The sequence below is a fragment of the Oncorhynchus keta genome, chromosome 22 (assembly GCF_023373465.1).
Source record: "Oncorhynchus keta strain PuntledgeMale-10-30-2019 chromosome 22, Oket_V2, whole genome shotgun sequence".
NCBI lineage: Eukaryota > Metazoa > Chordata > Actinopteri > Salmoniformes > Salmonidae > Oncorhynchus > Oncorhynchus keta.
The window spans coordinates 53,842,499-53,859,419 of record NC_068442.1 but is presented as its reverse complement, the minus strand read 5'-3'; the positions used below and the strand labels follow the sequence as shown (position 1 = coordinate 53,859,419).

The 16,921-nt window shown below is 44.8% G+C and overlaps 2 protein-coding genes across 2 annotated transcripts in view; both read right to left on the bottom strand.

Moving 5' to 3' along the window:
• Positions 1-6,899: 6,899 nt before the first annotated feature.
• Positions 6,900-14,182, bottom strand: smx5. The gene is made up of 5 exons (XM_052475644.1): positions 14,077-14,182; positions 13,645-13,712; positions 11,198-11,228; positions 11,053-11,112; positions 6,900-7,557 (listed from the first exon to the last, which is right to left on the bottom strand). The coding sequence occupies exons 1-5, from the start codon at positions 14,077-14,079 to the stop codon at positions 7,432-7,434; spliced, it is 288 nt and encodes a 95-aa protein (XP_052331604.1). The 5' UTR covers positions 14,080-14,182; the 3' UTR covers positions 6,900-7,431.
• A 1,027-nt stretch (positions 14,183-15,209) lies between these two features.
• The window catches only part of inpp5d (inositol polyphosphate-5-phosphatase D), a 61,140-nt gene continuing 59,428 nt past the window's right edge, over positions 15,210-16,921 (bottom strand). The window contains exons 26-27 of the mRNA XM_052475643.1: positions 16,352-16,821; positions 15,210-16,132 (exon numbers count right to left, since the gene is read on the bottom strand). Coding sequence (XP_052331603.1) covers positions 16,083-16,132; positions 16,352-16,821 — 520 coding nt within the window. The 3' untranslated portion in view covers positions 15,210-16,082. The remainder of the gene's footprint in view (positions 16,133-16,351; positions 16,822-16,921) is intronic.

Below are 16,921 nucleotides of genomic sequence, written 5' to 3'. Positions count from 1 at the left end.
ATAACCCCACTGCAGGGTCCATACCATAACCCCACTGCAGGGTCCATACCATAACCCCACTGCAGGGTCCATACCATAACCCCACTGCGGGGTCCATACCATAACCCCACTGCAGGGTCCATACCATAACCCCACTGCGGGGTCCATACCATAACCCCACTGCGGGGTCCATACCATAACCCCACTGCGGGGTCCATACCATAACCCCACTGCGGGGTCCATACCATAACCCCACTGCGGGGTCCATACCATAACCCCACTGCAGGGTCCATACCATAACCCCACTGCCAACGTGGTTCATACCATAACCCCACTGCCAACGTGGTCCATAACATAACCCCACTGCAGGGTCCATACCATAACCCCACTGCGGGGTCCATACCATAACCCCACTGCCAACGTGGTCCATACCATAACCCCACTGCAGGGTCCATACCATAACCCCACTGCGGGGTCCATACCATAACCCAACTGCGGGGTCCATACCATAACCCCACTGCGGGGTCCATACCATAACCCAACTGCGGGGTCCATACCATAACCCCACTGCGGGGTCCATACCATAACCCAACGTCGACATCAGCATACCGCTCACCCATGCAACGTCATACACATCTTCTGCAGTTGCGAGCCCGGTTGGACGTGCTAACAAATTCTCTAAAATGAGTTGGAGGCGGCTTATGATAGATAAATTAACATTTAAATTATCTGGCAACAGCTTTGGTGGACATTCCAGCAATCTACTAACAATGCCCCATAATGACAACGCAAAAACAGGTTTTAAGAAATGTTAAAAATAAAAAAACGAAATACCTTATTTACATAACTATTCAGACCCTTTGCTATGAGACTTTTAAATGGAGCTCAGGTGCATCCTGTTTCCATTGACCATCCTTGATGTTTCTACAACTTGATTGGCGTCTATCTGTGGTAAATTCATTTGATTGGACATGATTTGGAAAGGCACACACCTGTCTATATAAGGTCCCACAGTTGACAATGCATGTCCGAGCAAACATCAAGCCATGAGGTCGAAGGAGTTGTCCGTAGAGCTCCGAGACAGGATTGTATCGAGGCACAGATCTGGGGTAGGGTACCAAAACATGTCTTCAGCATTGAAGGTCCCCAAGAACATAGTGACCTCCATCATTCTAAAATGGAAGAAGACTCTTTCTAGATCTGTCCGCCCGGCCAAACTGAGCAACCGGGGGAGAAGGGCCTTGGTCAGGGAGGTGACCAAGAACCCGATGGTCACTCTGACAGAGCTCTAGAGTACTAAGTGAATGTGGATGTGAGCATTGTGTGATTCACAAGGCCGCAGGGCCAGACGGATTACCGGGACATGCGCTGACCAACTGGCAAGTGTCTTCACTGACATTTTAAACCTCTCCCTGTCCGAGTCTGTAATACCAACATGTTTTAAGCAGACCACCATAGTACCAGTGCCCAAGAACACGAAGGTAACCTGCCTATATTACTACTGACGCGTAGCACTCACGTCTGTAGCCATGAAGTGATTTGAAAGGCTGGTCATGGCTCACATCAACACCATTGTCCCAGAAACCCCTAGATCCACTCAAATTTTCATACCGCCCCAACAGATCCACAGGAACTATGTTTCACTCCACACTGCCCTTTCCCACCTAGACAAAAGGAACACCTATGTGAGAATGCTATTCATTGACTAAAGCTCAGCGTTCAACACCATAGTCCCCTCAAAGCTCTTCAATAAGCTAAGGACCCTGACACTAAACACCTCCTTCTGCAACCTCTGGATCCTGGACTTACTGACGAGCCGCCCCCAGGTGCTAAGGGTAGGTAACAACACATCCGCCATGCTGATCCTCAACACAGGGGCCCCTCAGGGGTGCGTGCTCAGTCCCTTCCTGGTACTCCCTGTTCACTCCTGACTGCATGGCCAGGCACGACTCCAACACCATCATTAAGTTTTCAGATGACACAATAGTGGAAGGCCTGATCAACATCAACGATGAGACAGCCTATAGGGAGGAGGTCAGAGACCTGGCCATGTGGTGCCAGGACAACAACCTCTCCCTCAATGTGATCAAGACAAAGGAGATGATTGTGGACTACAGGAAAAAGAGGACCAAGCACGTCCCCATTCTCATCGACGGGGCTGCAGTGGAGCAGGTTGAGAGCTTCATGTTCCTTGGTGTCCACAGCACCAACAAACGAACATGGTCCAAGCACACGTTGACAGTCGTGAAGAGGGCACGACAAAAACCTATCCCCCCTCAGGAGACAGAACAAATTTGGCATGGGTCCTCAGATCCTCAAAAGGTTCTACAGCTGCACCATCGAGAGAATCCTGACTGGTTACATCACTGTCTGGAGAGGGTAGTGCAAACACCCAAGAACATCACTGTTGGCTTCCTGCCAACCAGGACCTCTATATCAGAGGAAGGCCCTAAACATTGTCAAAGACTCCAGCCACCCGAGTCATAGACTGTTCTCTCTGCTACAGCACGGCAAGCTGTACCGGAGCGCCAAGTCTAAACTTATAAACAGTTTCTACCCCCAAGCCATTAGACTCCTGAACATCTAATCAAATGACTATTTGCATTGCCCCGCCCCCACTCTCTTTTACACCACTGCTACTCTCTGTTATCATCTATGCATAGTCACTTTAATAACTCTACCTACATGGACCATGCTGTAGTGACCCTCCAGTTTCATTGATGCTGACCATACTGTAGTGTCCCTCCAGTTTCATTGATGCTGACCATACTGTAGTGACAGTTAGATTACAGTAAATGAAAGATACCTCATTATCAGAGTACACCTCGTCTGATGATGAAATTAATAGGGTATCACGTGTGTTGCAGTCTACCACCAACTAGAAAACAGACAACAAAAGCTTCAGAACTTCATTCTAATATATGTTACATATTAGCATGGGCTGCGTTTAGACAGGCAAGCCCAATCATTTTTTTCCCCCACTAATTGGTCTTTTGACCAATCAGCTTTGAAAAAGAGCTAATGTGAAAAGATCAGATGTGATTGGTCAAAAGACCAACTGGTGGAAGAAATATCAGAATTGGGCTGCCTGTCTAAACGAAGCCCATGTGCCATCGAACACAAAAAAAAATGTACGAACAGCCCCTCCCCCTTACTGTGACCGTCACCCTCCTATTGGCCAGTGGTATAAGGTGCTTCAGTAAATACTTTAAAGTACAACCTACGTTTTTTTGTATCTGCACTTTACTATTTACATTTTTGCCTATTTTTACTCCGCTACATTCGTAAAGAAACTAATGTACTTTTTTACTCCATACAATCTCCCTGACATTCATAAGTACTCGTTACATTTTGAGTGCTGAGCAGGGCAGGAAAATGATCGAATTCACACACTTATCAAGAAAACATCCCTGGTCATTCCAACTGCCTCTGATCTGGAGTATTCACTAAACACAAATGCTTTAGTTTGTAAATTATGTCTGAGTGCTAGAGTGTGCCCGAGGCTATCTGTAAATGTCTGGGTGCGAGAGTGTGCCCCAGGCTATCTGTAAATTATGTCTGAGTGCTAGAGTGTGCCCCAGGCTATCTGTAAAGTATGTCTGAGCGCTAGAGTGTGCCCCAGGCTATCTATATATTATGTCTGGGTGCTAGAGTGTGCCCCAGGCTATCTGTAAATTATGTCTGAGTGCTAGAGTGTGCCCCAGGCTATCTATATATTATGTCTGGGTGCTAGAGTGTGCCCCAGGCTATCTGTAAATGTCTGAGTGCTAGAGTGTGTCCCAGGCTATCTATATATTATGTCTGGGTGCTAGAGTGTGCCCCAGGCTATCTGTATATTATGTCTGAGTGCTAGAGTGTGCCCCAGGCTATCTGTAAATTATGTCTGGGTGCTAGAGTGTGCCCCAGGCTATCTGTATATGTCTGAGTGCTAGAGTGTGCCCCAGGCTATCTGTAAATGTCTGGGTGCTAGAGTGTGCCCCAGGCTATCTATATATTATGTCTGAGTGCTAGAGTGTGCCCCAGGCTATCTGTAAATGTCTGGGTGCGAGAGTGTGCCCCAGGCTATCTGTAAATTATGTCTGAGTGCTAGAGTGTGCCCCAGGCTATCTATATATTATGTCTGAGTGCTAGAGTGTGCCCCAGGCTATCTATATATTATGTCTGAGTGCTAGAGTGTGCCCCAGGCTATCTGTAAATTATGTCTGGGTGCTAGAGTGTGCCCCAGGCTATCTGTAAATGTCTGGGTGCGAGAGTGTGCCCCAGGCTATCTGTAAATTATGTCTGAGTGCTAGAGTGTGCCCCAGGCTATCTGTAAATTATGTCTGGGTGCTAGAGTGTGCCCCAGGCTATCTGTATCCACCTCTGGCTACTAGGTAGATGTTCCTGTTGCATTTGGGTTTATTCCACCTCTGGCTACTAGGTAGATGTTCCTGTTGCATTTGGGTTTATTCCACCTCTGGCTACTAGGTAGATGTTCCTGTTGCATTTGGGTTTATTCCACCTCTGGCTACTAGGTAGATGTTCCTGTTGCATTTGGGTTTATTCCACCTCTGGCTACTAGGTAGATGTTCCTGTTGCATATGGGTTTATTCCACCTCTGGCTACTAGGTAGATGTTCCTGTTGCATTTGGGTTTATTCCACCTCTGGCTACTAGGTAGATGTTCCTGTTGCATATGGGTTTATTCCACCTCTGGCTACTAGGTTCCTGTTGCATTTGGGTTTATTCCACCTCTGGCTACTTGGTAGATGTTCCTGTTGCATTTGGGTTTATTCCACCTCTGGCTACTAGGTAGATGTTCCTGTTGCATTTGGGTTTATTCCACCTCTGGCTACTAGGTAGATGTTCCTGTTGCATTTGGGTTTATTCCACCTCTGGCTACTAGGTAGATGTTCCTGTTGCATTTGGGTTTTATTCCACCTCTGGCTACTAGGTAGATGTTCCTGTTGCATTTGGGTTTATTCCACCTCTGGCTACTAGGTAGATGTTCCTGTTGCATTTGGGTTTATTCCACCTCTGGCTACTAGGTAGATGTTGCATTTGGGTTTATTCCACCTCTGGCTACTAGGTTCCTGTTGCATTTGGGTTTATTCCACCTCTGGCGACTAGGTAGATGTTCCTGTTGCATATGGGTTTATTCCACCTCTGGCTACTAGGTTCCTGTTGCATTTGGGTTTATTCCACCTCTGGCGACTAGGTAGATGTTCCTGTTGCATATGGGTTTATTCCACCTCTGGCTACTAGGTAGATGTTCCTGTTGCATATGGGTTTATTCCACCTCTGGCTACTAGGTAGATGTTCCTGTTGCATATGGGTTTATTCCACCTCTGGCTACTAGGTAGATGTTCCTGTTGCATTTGGGTTTATTCCACCTCTGGCTACTAGGTAGATGTTCCTGTTGCATTTGGGTTTATTCCACCTCTGGCTACGAGGTAGATGTTCCTGTTGCATTTGGGTTTATTCCACCTCTGGCTACTAGGTTCCTGTTGCATTTGGGTTTATTCCACCTCTGGCGACTAGGTAGATGTTCCTGTTGCATTTGGGTTTATTCCACCTCTGGCTACTAGGTCAATGTTCCTGTTGCATTTGGGTTTATTCCACCTCTGGCTACGAGGTAGATGTTCCTGTTGCATTTGGGTTTATTCCACCTCTGGCTACTAGGTAGATGTTCCTGTTGCATTTGGGTTTATTCCACCTCTGGCTACTAGGTAGATGTTCCTGTTGCATTTGGGTTTATTCCACCTCTGGCTACTAGGTAGATGTTCCTGTTGCATATGGGTTTATTCCACCTCTGGCTACTAGGTTCCTGTTGCATTTGGGTTTATTCCACCTCTGGCGACTAGGTAGATGTTCCTGTTGCATTTGGGTTTATTCCACCTCTGGCTACTAGGTAGATGTTCCTGTTGCATTTGGGTTTATTCCACCTCTGGCTATGAGGTAGATGTTCCTGTTGCATTTGGGTTTATTCCACCTCTGGCTACTAGGTAGATGTTCCTGTTGCATTTGGGTTTATTCCACCTCTGGCTACTAGGTTCCTGTTGCATTTGGGTTTATTCCACCTCTGGCTACTAGGTTCCTGTTGCATTTGGGTTTATTCCACCTCTGGCGACTAGGTAGATGTTCCTGTTGCATTTGGGTTTATTCCACCTCTGGCTACAAGGTTCCTGTTGCCTGGCAACAGCAAGCGGGAGTGAAGGGCGCTGTCTCCCGGTGGGGTTGTTGTTCATGCCCTCCCTATTGAGCCGATGTATCAAGGTGACCTCTAGATGGTTATCAATATTAGTTATTTATTGTGTAGGCTGCCATCCGACTTGAAATCAAATCAGGGGGAGGGGTCCCTAATAAACCCCCAGGAAGAGTAGCTGCTGCATTGGCAGGAACTAATGGGGATCCATAATAAACCCCCAGGAAGAGTAGCTGCTGCCTTGACAGGAACTAATGGGGATCCATAATAAACCCCAGGAAGAGTAGCTGCTGCCTTGACAGGAACTAATGGGGATCCCTAATCAACCCTAGGAAGAGTAGCTGCTGCCTTGACAGGAACTAATGGGGATCCATAATCAACCCCAGGAAGAGTAGCTGCTGCCTTGACAGGAACTAATGGGGATCCATAATAAACCCCAGGAAGAGTAGCTGCTGCCTTGACAGGAACTAATGGGGATCCATAATAAACCCCAGGAAGAGTAGCTGCTGCCTTGACAGGAACTAATGGGGATCCCTAATCAACCCTAGGAAGAGTAGCTGCTGCCTTGACAGGAACTAATGGGGATTCATAATAAACCCCAGGAAGAGTAGCTGCTGCCTTGGCAACAGGAACTAATGGGGATTCATAATAAATACATACAAATAAAGACTGTATAAAATAAATAGAAACTTTAGTGACCATCCCTCATCCCTATTGTAACGAGTGGACAATAAGAACAGGATTTAAACCAGGTTTATTAACACATCATAAAGGGCGATGTAAATAACATGAGTCTTACTGAAAACTGGTTTTCAGTAAAAAAAAAGAAAAAAACAAAGAGCAGAGAATAGTCTCTTCAGAAGGAGAATATATTCATTCTGGACACCGCTTCTCAAGGACATCAATAAAATAAAAACAGGCAGAATCTGGTCGTTTCTGACATCAGCAAATAGTGGCGCGGTACAGAACAGAGAAATTCAAATATTGGAGGTCCAAATGTTGTTCACAAAACAGGAGGGTAAAAGCAAAGTGCTGGAAGACCTTTGTCGGCATTTGAGGGAAGTGACACTGCAGCACTGCAATACCAATGTGGCAAAAATAGGTTCGACAAGGAACACATCAGGGGCTTCTATGCAAACAGATTTCATTTTGATACCCGAATGATAGTTTACACCGAACTAAAAACATATCTGTCCATCTCCCCCCTCCCTCTCTCACCCCCCCCTCTCTCTCTCTCACCCCCCAGCCATGATGTCATGTGTTAAGGCATCATTGCTTCTGCTGCAGTGCCTCCTTGCGAGCAGCGTCCTGTAACAGCTGAGTGTCAACCTCATCTGCAGGCAGTTGGACGTACCGCACCACAGAGCCTCGGATGAAACAGTTCTTCACCGATAACTGGTGACAGAGGATAACAGAACAGGATTAGACAAACAGGCTGGATTGATCACTTTAGAGAGGGGGGGGGGACAGGCTGAATTGATCACTTTAGAGAGGGGGGGAAACAGGCTGAATTGATCACTTTAGAGAGGGGGGAAAACGGGATGAATTGATCACTTTAGAGAGGGGGGGGAAACGGGATGAATTGATCACTTTAGAGAGGGGGGGGAAAAGGGATGAATTGATCACTTTAGAGAGGGGGGGAAACAGGCTGGATTGATCACTTTAGAGAGGGGGGGAAACAGGCTGGATTGATCACTTTAGAGAGAGGGGGAAACAGGCTGGATTGATCACTTTAGAGAGAGGGGGAAACAGGCTGGATTGATCACTTTAGAGAGAGGGAAAACAGGCTGGATTGATCACTTTAGAGAGGGGAAACAACAGGCTGAATTGATCACTTTAGAGAGGGGGAAACAGGCTGGATTGATCACTTTAGAGAGGGGGGAAACAGGCTGGATTGATCACTTTAGAGAGGGGGAAACAGGCTGAATTGATCACTTTAGAGAGGGGGGAAACAGGCTGAATTGATCACTTTAGAGAGAGGAGGGGGAAACAGGCTGAATTGATCACTTTAGAGAGGGAAAACAGGCTGGATTGATCACTTTAGAGAGGGGGAAACAACAGGCTGAATTGATCACTTTAGAGAGGGGGGATCAGGCTGAATTGATCACTTTAGAGAGGGGGGGAAACAGGATGAATTGATCACTTTAGAGAGGGGGGAAAACAGGCTGGATTGATCACTTTAGAGAGGGGGGAAAACAGGATGAATTGATCACTTTAGAGAGGGGGGAAAACGGGATGAATTGATCACTTTAGAGAGAGGAAAACAGGCTGGATTGATCACTTTAGAGAGGGGGAAACAACAGGCTGAATTGATCACTTTAGAGAGGGGGGGGATCAGGCTGAATTGATCACTTTAGAGAGGGGGGGAAACAGGCTGAATTGATCACTTTAGAGAGGGGGGAAAACAGGCTGGATTGATCACTTTAGAGAGAGGGGGAAACAGGCTGAATTGATCACTTTAGAGAGAGGGGGAAACAGGCTGGATTGATCACTTTAGAGAGAGGGGGAAACAGGCTGAATTGATCACTTTAGAGAGGGGGGGAAACAGGCTGGATTGATCACTTTAGAGAGGGGGGGAAACAGGCTGGATTGATCACTTTAGAGAGAGGGGGGAAACAGGCTGAATTGATCACTTTAGAGAGAGGGGAAAACAGGCTGAATTGATCACTTTAGAGAGGGGGGAAACAACAGGCTGAATTGATCACTTTAGAGAGGGGGGGATCAGGCTGAATTGATCACTTTAGAGAGGGGGGAAAACAGGATGAATTGATCACTTTAGAGAGGGGGGAAAACAGGCTGGATTGATCACTTTAGAGAGAGGGGGAAACAGGCTGAATTGATCACTTTAGAGAGAGGGGGAAACAGGCTGAATTGATCACTTTAGAGAGAGAGGGGGTGAAACAGGCTGAATTGATCACTTTAGAGAGAGGGGGGACAGGCTGAATTGATCACTTTAGAGAGAGGGGGGAGAAACAGGCTGAATTGATCACTTTAGAGAGGAGGGGGAAACAGGCTGAATTGATCACTTTAGAGAGGGGGGGAAACAGGCTGAATTGATCACTTTAGAGAGAGGGGGAAACAGGCTGAATTGATCACTTTAGAGAGAGGGGGGAAACAGGCTGAATTGATCACTTTAGAGAGAGGGGGAAACAGGCTGAATTGATCACTTTAGAGAGGGGGGAAAAAACAACAGGAGAACAGTCAATAATCCCTTATTGATTTATTTCACAGCATCATCTGTTCTGAAGATCGTGAGACGGTGTTGTGAAGGAAGGAATTGGCGTTTTACAGTGCATCCAGTCAATGTCAGAAGCAGAGCTTTTAGTTAAGGGCTGGTTTCCTGGACACGGATTTAAGCCTAGACCTGGACTACACATTCTGAAAGTATTCTGAACCCCCCACACAGTTTGTTACAGCCTTATTCGAAAATAGAATTTTAAAGAATGTTCCACAATCTACACACATAATGACAACGTGGAAAAAGGTGTAAAAATGTTTCGCAAATGTATTTAAAAAAATTAAAAAACAGAAATACCTTATTTACACAGAGCATGTCAGAGCTGAAACCAAGCCATGAGGTCGAAGGAATTCTGAGACAGGATCGTGTCAAGGCCCAGATCTGGGGAAGGGTACCAAAACATTTCTGCAGCATTGAAGGTCCCCAAGAACACAGTGACCTCCATCATTCTGCAGCATTGAAGGTCCCCAAGAACACAGTGGCCTCCATCATTCTGCAGCATTGAAGGTCCCCAAGAACACAGTGGCCTCCATCATTCTGCAGCATTGAAGGTCCCCAAGAACACAGTGGCCTCCATCATTCTGCAGCATTGAAGGTCCCCAAGAACACAGTGGCCTCCATCATTCTGCAGCATTGAAGGTCCCCAAGAACACAGTGGCCTCCATCATTCATAAATGGAAGAAGTTTGGAACCACCAAAACTCTTCCTAGAGGCCGGCCGCCCGGCCAAACTGAGCAATCAGGGGAGAAGGGCCTTGGTCAGGGAGGTGACCAAGAAGGAGTTTGTCAAAAGGCACCTAAAGACTCTCAGACCATTAGAAACACGATTCTCCGGTCTGATGAAACCAAGATTCAACTCTTTGGCCTCAATGCCAAGTGTCACGTCTGGTGGAAACCTGGCACCATCCCTACGGTGAAGCATGGTGGTGGCAGCATCATGCTGTGGGGATGTTTTTCAGCAGCAGGGACTGGGAGACTAGTCAGGATCGAGGCAAAGATGAACAGAGATCCTTGATGAAAACTTGCTCCAGAGCGCTCAGGACCTCAGACTGGGGCGACGGTTCACCTTCCAAAAGGACAACGACCCAAAGCACACAGCCAAGACAACGCAGGAGTGGCTTCTGAACAAGTCTCTGAATGTCCTTGAGTGACCCAGCCAGAGCCCAGACTTGAACCCGATCGAACATCTCTGGAGAGACCTGAAAATAGCTGTGCAGCGACGCTCCCCATCCAACCTGACAGAGCTTGAGAGGATCTGCAGAGAAGAACGGGAGAAACTCCCCAAATAGAGGTGTGCCGAGCTTGTATCATCATACCCAAGAAGACACGAGGCTGTAATCACTGCCAAAGGTGCTTCAACAAAGTACCGAGTAAAGGGTCTGAATACTTATTTAAATGTGATCAGTTTTAATTTTTGAATACATTTGCCAAAAATAAAAACTGTTTTTTTGCTTTGTCATTATGGGGTATTGTGTATAGATTGATGAGGGGGGGACAAAATAATTGAATCCATTTTTATAATAAAGGCTGTAACATAAAATGTGGAAAGTCAAGGGGTCTGAATTACTTACCCAATGCACTGTAAATAGGGTAAATACAGTATGTCCGGGAAGCCAGTCCTATATTGTCAGATTTATGGACAGGACAACTCACCATATGTGGATACTTCTCTGGATCCGTGACACTGATGTCCGTGAGTTTAATGTTCAGGTACTGCAAGAGAAAGAACGACAGTGAGCACAATGTATTTTTAAATAAAAAGGTGATGAATGTGGTTTGGGTTGTCTTCTAGTCTTACCTGATCAACAGAGTGAAGTGTTCCACAGATGCTGAAAATAGACAAAGATGTGTAACTTGCAAAATCAACATCTGTCATCTCAAGCTTTCAATTGTGAGGTTTTCAGTGCATGGGGGTGAGGGGGGGGTCCATGACAGACAGGTAAGAGACAAGGACATCCCACCCACGTCGTGGACACCACCCACTTCATTACAACGTTAACCAGGCTGTTGAACAGGAGGACACAGGGTTCTACAGGGGGACTCGCATATGCGCCTAAATATTGTTACTGTGCGACCTGGAAGTTTCATTTAGGAGCTCCTAGAAAAATGAACGTTTCTAGCTTTATTAATACCTTAATTAGCTTTCACTGCGCTCCTAAATGTCTTTGTCTACATCTTCTAGGTATGAAAACACATTCTCCCAGAGCCCTGTGACGTGGGCTGACCTTGTGTCACCGGGACTACGGGAAAATGTGTACACTCACTTCTTGGTTTTATTTTAATTGCATGCATTATAACATATTGATTGTGTATTTTGTGTACTTTTCACAAAATTAATTTCCATTAGAAATTGTAATAATACAATGTACACCCATCTTTACAAAAACAACCCTCAGATGAAGGAAAGTTTCAGATTGACCCTTAACTGGACACTGCAGAGCAGGTGGATAATTTTACGACAATTGATTGGACAAGTGGGTCCTAGTAAGAAATAGGAATACAGCTAAAGGTACACAATAGTACATTTTAGTAGATAGAAGGTGCTCTTTGGTAAAGGGGTAAATTGGTCATCATAAAGAAAGGAGAACCAAGGCCCTCTTCAGTAATTATTAGGATGCCTTTATTAGTATGGCATAAATATAGTAAAGGAACTAGTTACAATGTCCTCTTTTGATCAGCTTTTATGGTAACTGGAAGGTAGTTCACAATTGATTGGACAAATATAGTAATACAGTAGTTCTACTGTAGCTATGTGATCATAATATACAACTCCAAGTTAGAAGTATCAGGACACTTCTAACCTTAAATATAGTAAAGGTAGTTCTAACCTTAAATATGACAGGGAGAAGTGTCAAGAATAAGAAAGCAATATATTCCCTAGTACACTAGAACACAGCAAAACATGAACAACAGTCTAAACATAGCTGAGGGTAATTGAAAAGCTGTTCAAAAAAAGAGGACATTATTCCTTCTTTTTGTTCTCCCTGACGAAGGCCATGGAGTCGAAACGCGTCGGTAAAAAAAATAAAAAAATAAATAAAACTTTGTTTCTATCGAACAAATAAAAGCATTTTAATCAATTATATGCAGAGTGCCTTGGTCCTCCTTTCTTTTCGAGTCTCTGTTGTTGTCTTAGACTATTCCCAGAGGAGCAGAAAGAATAGCGGAAGCCCCAACATGCACTTCAAGGAGTCCCTAGTTGCCACAGCAACAGTCATAAACCCACCCCCCCCTTTTAAATAAAAAAACAAACAATTTCTCTTCTTAAATGTGACATTAAACCTAAAAAAAAAACACACAGCTAAACTTAAATTAAGACCAAAAATAACATTTTGCATTGCCAATTTTGACTTTGGCAACTAGAGGAAACCAGGGTTCAGGTCTGGAAGCAGTCAATTGTTCCTACATTCTTGCTTTCTGTGCTGCAGTTTAACTGACCTCAAGCCCAGAAAGACCATTTCCAGTGATCGCCTCATTGAGAAGACTGAGCCGAAAATTGATGACACTTTTGTGCACAGAACAAACATCCATTGAATTATTCTAATAATTGTAACGGAGGCTGATTTTATGGGTATTACGACACCACTATGGTCCACGAATCTCTCTATTTAAAAATTACTCAAATTATGCTGCAAAACATTTCTTAGACGCAAACTGAACAAAAAGGGGAGGGACCTAAATATATAAACTGTTTTCATTCCCCAATTCTTTTAAACCTCAATGAATGGACTCCTCGTTTGCTAAATTCAACGTATTTTACATTACAGTCAGTTATTATCCATTTATCTTCATTACCACAATATACATGATCCCAATTCTTGCCTCAAGATTCCGACAATTATTAGAAAAGAAAAACGACAAAAAGTAGATCGTACTGGTTTTATTGGTTTATTGAACCATGTCGGGCGCCATAGTTTTTTTAAACGGTGTGTTTAAAACATCTCGCGTTTGAGTTTGCAGATTCTCTCACGGCCAAAGCGGCTGTTCATCTGCTGGAGACTTCAACAACCACTCACCTAGCTACTGTTGTAGCATATATATATATATATATATTTTATATATATATATATTTTTTATTTTAATAAAATATATATATATATATATATATATATTTGTTTATTTTTTTGATCAAACGATTTCAGATTTTGTCTAACGAAAACGCGGTATATAAAAAAAAGGTTAAACGCGTTATTTTAAAACAATGTCGTTATGTGAATTCTGCCACGAACTACATAATATACAAACCTCAAGTCATTTTTGAGCTCCACCACCACGTCCTTCCCCACCAGGGACTTGAAAAAGGAGTAGAAAAGCTGCAACACAGAGATACACATTTAACCTCAACTTGCTACAGCGTTATGAATCATCGATAGGTCGATAGCGTTGGTAGTCTGGCATTCATTGCGCTACCTAGGAGACCAGGGCCGTAACTTAATGATTTTTATGCAACAATTATTTATAGTAATTACCTAGCTAGGCTAGGCTCAAAAGTTTGCTAGCTGATAAACGACATGCTCATTCTACAGACATGCTAGCTGGCCTGAAACCGGTCGTATACGTTTGACTTAACGTTATATAGATGCAGTTTTAACTATGCGAGTTAAATGATAACTATCAACACACTTTGTAACATCGTAAACGAGATAAAAAACGATTACAATATAGCAAGATTGTCACCATTTTCAGTTTTCAGCGCTGCTTCCTCGTCTCAGGTTGATGATGTCACGACGATACCATTTGGTCGATTTTTAAATACGTCATGATTGTGGAAGAAACATTTGTGATGCGCGCTGACATTTTCATTACAAAAATCTTATTTTACGCAATTTATTTTATTTTTCTCCTTATGTCATACATTTATGGACCGAGTAGGATAAGTAGGCTAATTAATATACTTTCTATATCTTCTATGGAGTTACAAAAAAGAAGCATAAATGATTATTCTCCAATCCAATGACGTTGCCACTTGATTCTAAATATATCCACACTAATGCAATACTGTTAACATACCAGCAGGTGGTAGCATTTCAAATCAAATTGTATGTCACGTGCGCGGAATACAACTAGTGTAGTAGACCTTACCTGTGAAATGCTTACTTTACAAGCCTTTAACCAACAATGCAGTTCAAGAAATAGAGTTAAGAAAATATCTACTAAATAAACTAAAGTATATTTATATATATTTTTAATCAATAAAAAGTAACAAGAAAATTACCTGTACCGAGTCAATGAGCAGGGGTGTAGGTTAGTCGAGGTAATTTGTAAAGTGAATATGCATAGGTAATAAACAGTGAGTAGCAGCAGTGTAAAAACAAAATCAATGTAAATAGTTTGGGTGGCCATTTGATTATATGTACAGCAGTCTAATGGCTTGGGGGTAGAAGCTGTTAAGGAGCCTTTTGGTCCGAGACTTGGTGCTCAGGTACCCATTGCTGTGCGGTAGCAGAGAGAACAGTCTATGACTTGGGTGACTGGAGTCTTATTTTTTAAATATATATATATATATTTTGTCAGGAGGCTTGGCCTCAGTGATGTACTGGGCCGTTCGCACTACCCTCTGTAGCGCCTTACGGTCAGATGCCGAGCAGTGTCCACACCAGGCTGTGATGCAACCGGTCAGGATGCTCTCGATGGTGCATCTGTAGAACTTTTTTGAGGATCTGGGGACCCATGTCAAATCTTTTCAGTCTCTTAAAAAAATCTACAATGGATAGTTAAGACACTGGGCTGTCGTAAACTGAATAGTGTGCAGATAGGCAGGCTCAAAGCAGATGTGATACATGAATAATCAAATGAGATGGAGAGGCAGGTGAGTCTCATACCTTTTAGTTTAATAGTATTGATTTGACCAAACACCAGATACAAGGAACACACATTCAGATTGTTTTCAAAAGTCTTCAAAATGATTCCTGTAATCTAAAGAGTTCTTGTGGTGGTCAACGTCTGGGCAAAAACAGAACACTGATACTTTGTATAAGGAGGACTCTACAAAAACAAATCCACGAGACAAAAGAGGAGACATGAAGACGATTCCTAAAATGTCTTATGGACTACCAGTAATATATGGAAAAGGAACGACGAGTTTGTACAGAAACATGTTTTAGGGAGAGTCAGTGAGACGAGCCGTGGAGTGACTGGGTGGGCGAGACGTTGTATTGAGCCGTGGAGTGACTGGGCGAGACGTTGTATTGAGCCGTGGAGTGACTGGGTGGGCGAGACGTTGTATTGAGCCGTGGAGTGACTGCGCGAGACGTTGTATTGAGCCGTGGAGTGACTGGGCGAGACGTTGTATTGAGCCGTGGAGTGACTGGGTGGGCGAGACGTTGTATTGAGCCGTGGAGTGACTGGGCGAGACGTTGTATTGAGCCGTGGAGTGACTGGGTGGGCGAGACGTTGTATTGAGCCGTGGAGTGACTGGGTGGGCGAGACGTTGTATTGAGCCGTGGAGTGACTGGGTGGGCGAGACGTTGTATTGAGCCGTGGAGTGACTGGGTGGGCGAGACGTTGTATTGAGCCGTGGAGTGACTGGGCGAGACGTTGTATTGAGCCGTGGAGTGACTGGGCGAGACGTTGTATTGAGCCGTGGAGTGACTGGGTGGGCGAGACGTTGTATTGAGTTATCATCTGTCACTAGCACCCCCATTTAACATCTCATTTCCAACGTCTAGGACAGGAGCAGACAGTCACTTCACTGAACGGCCCATCTTCGAGGGTTGAGCTGTCTCATGAAGAGCTGGGAGGACAAGAGAAATGTTTTCAACTACAGAAAGAAAGGCCATGTTGGTTTTCATCAGCCTGTTGTGTTGACTATGTACAGTTTAATGTACATAACCTCTTCCTCTGCGGTATCCTTAGTTTAAAAACATGACCACAGAAGCTATTAGCAACTTGGTTGCCTGATATGTGAACAGAGGCTGGTTGCCTGATATGTGAACAGAGGGTGGAGTCTAACCTTCTTTGGGGAGGGGCTGGATGGGCCTTGAAGTTGGGCGGAGTTTGCTGGGCAGCTCCGAGCTGTCTCGGTAGTCTCTGGGCTTAGTGGACGTGGCCTCCGCCTGGCCTGGGCGGGACTTCATGGGCAGAGGTGGCTTATTGGCCATTAGTACCATGCCCCCCTCGGAGCGTGACGGTTTCACAGGGTTCTTGGTGTAGGACAGGGGATGGAGGGAGGTGAAGGAGGTAGGGCCGGAAGACGGGGGCTTGGTCTCCGAACAGGTGTAAGAGCGGTTACGCGGGGTGGGGACCGGGGGGCGGTCAGGGTCCTGGTCAGAGGGTTTGGGGAAGGAGAAGTAGGGGTCTGGAGCAGTCAGGTGGTCCTTGGAGGACTGAGGGTCTGGTGAGTCTTTAGCTCCTCCTCCAGACTTTCCCATGGAGCCGTACAGAGGGTTGTCAAACATCTCCGCTGGCTTCCCGTCCTCACCCCTGGAAGACAGGACACACACACACACACACACAGGTCATTCAGAGTTCAGCTTCACAGACTCACAATGAGGTATCAATTCATCTCTTCACTCTCAGTACA

Coding starts and splice junctions, on each gene's coding strand:
- smx5 (XM_052475644.1), bottom strand. Junction 11,229..13,644: donor GAGCTCAAAAATGACTTGAG/GTTTGTATATTA, acceptor GTCTATTTTCAG/CATCTGTGGAACACTTCACT. Junction 7,558..11,052: donor CAGAGAAGTATCCACATATG/GTGAGTTGTCCT, acceptor CTCTGTCACCAG/TTATCGGTGAAGAACTGTTT.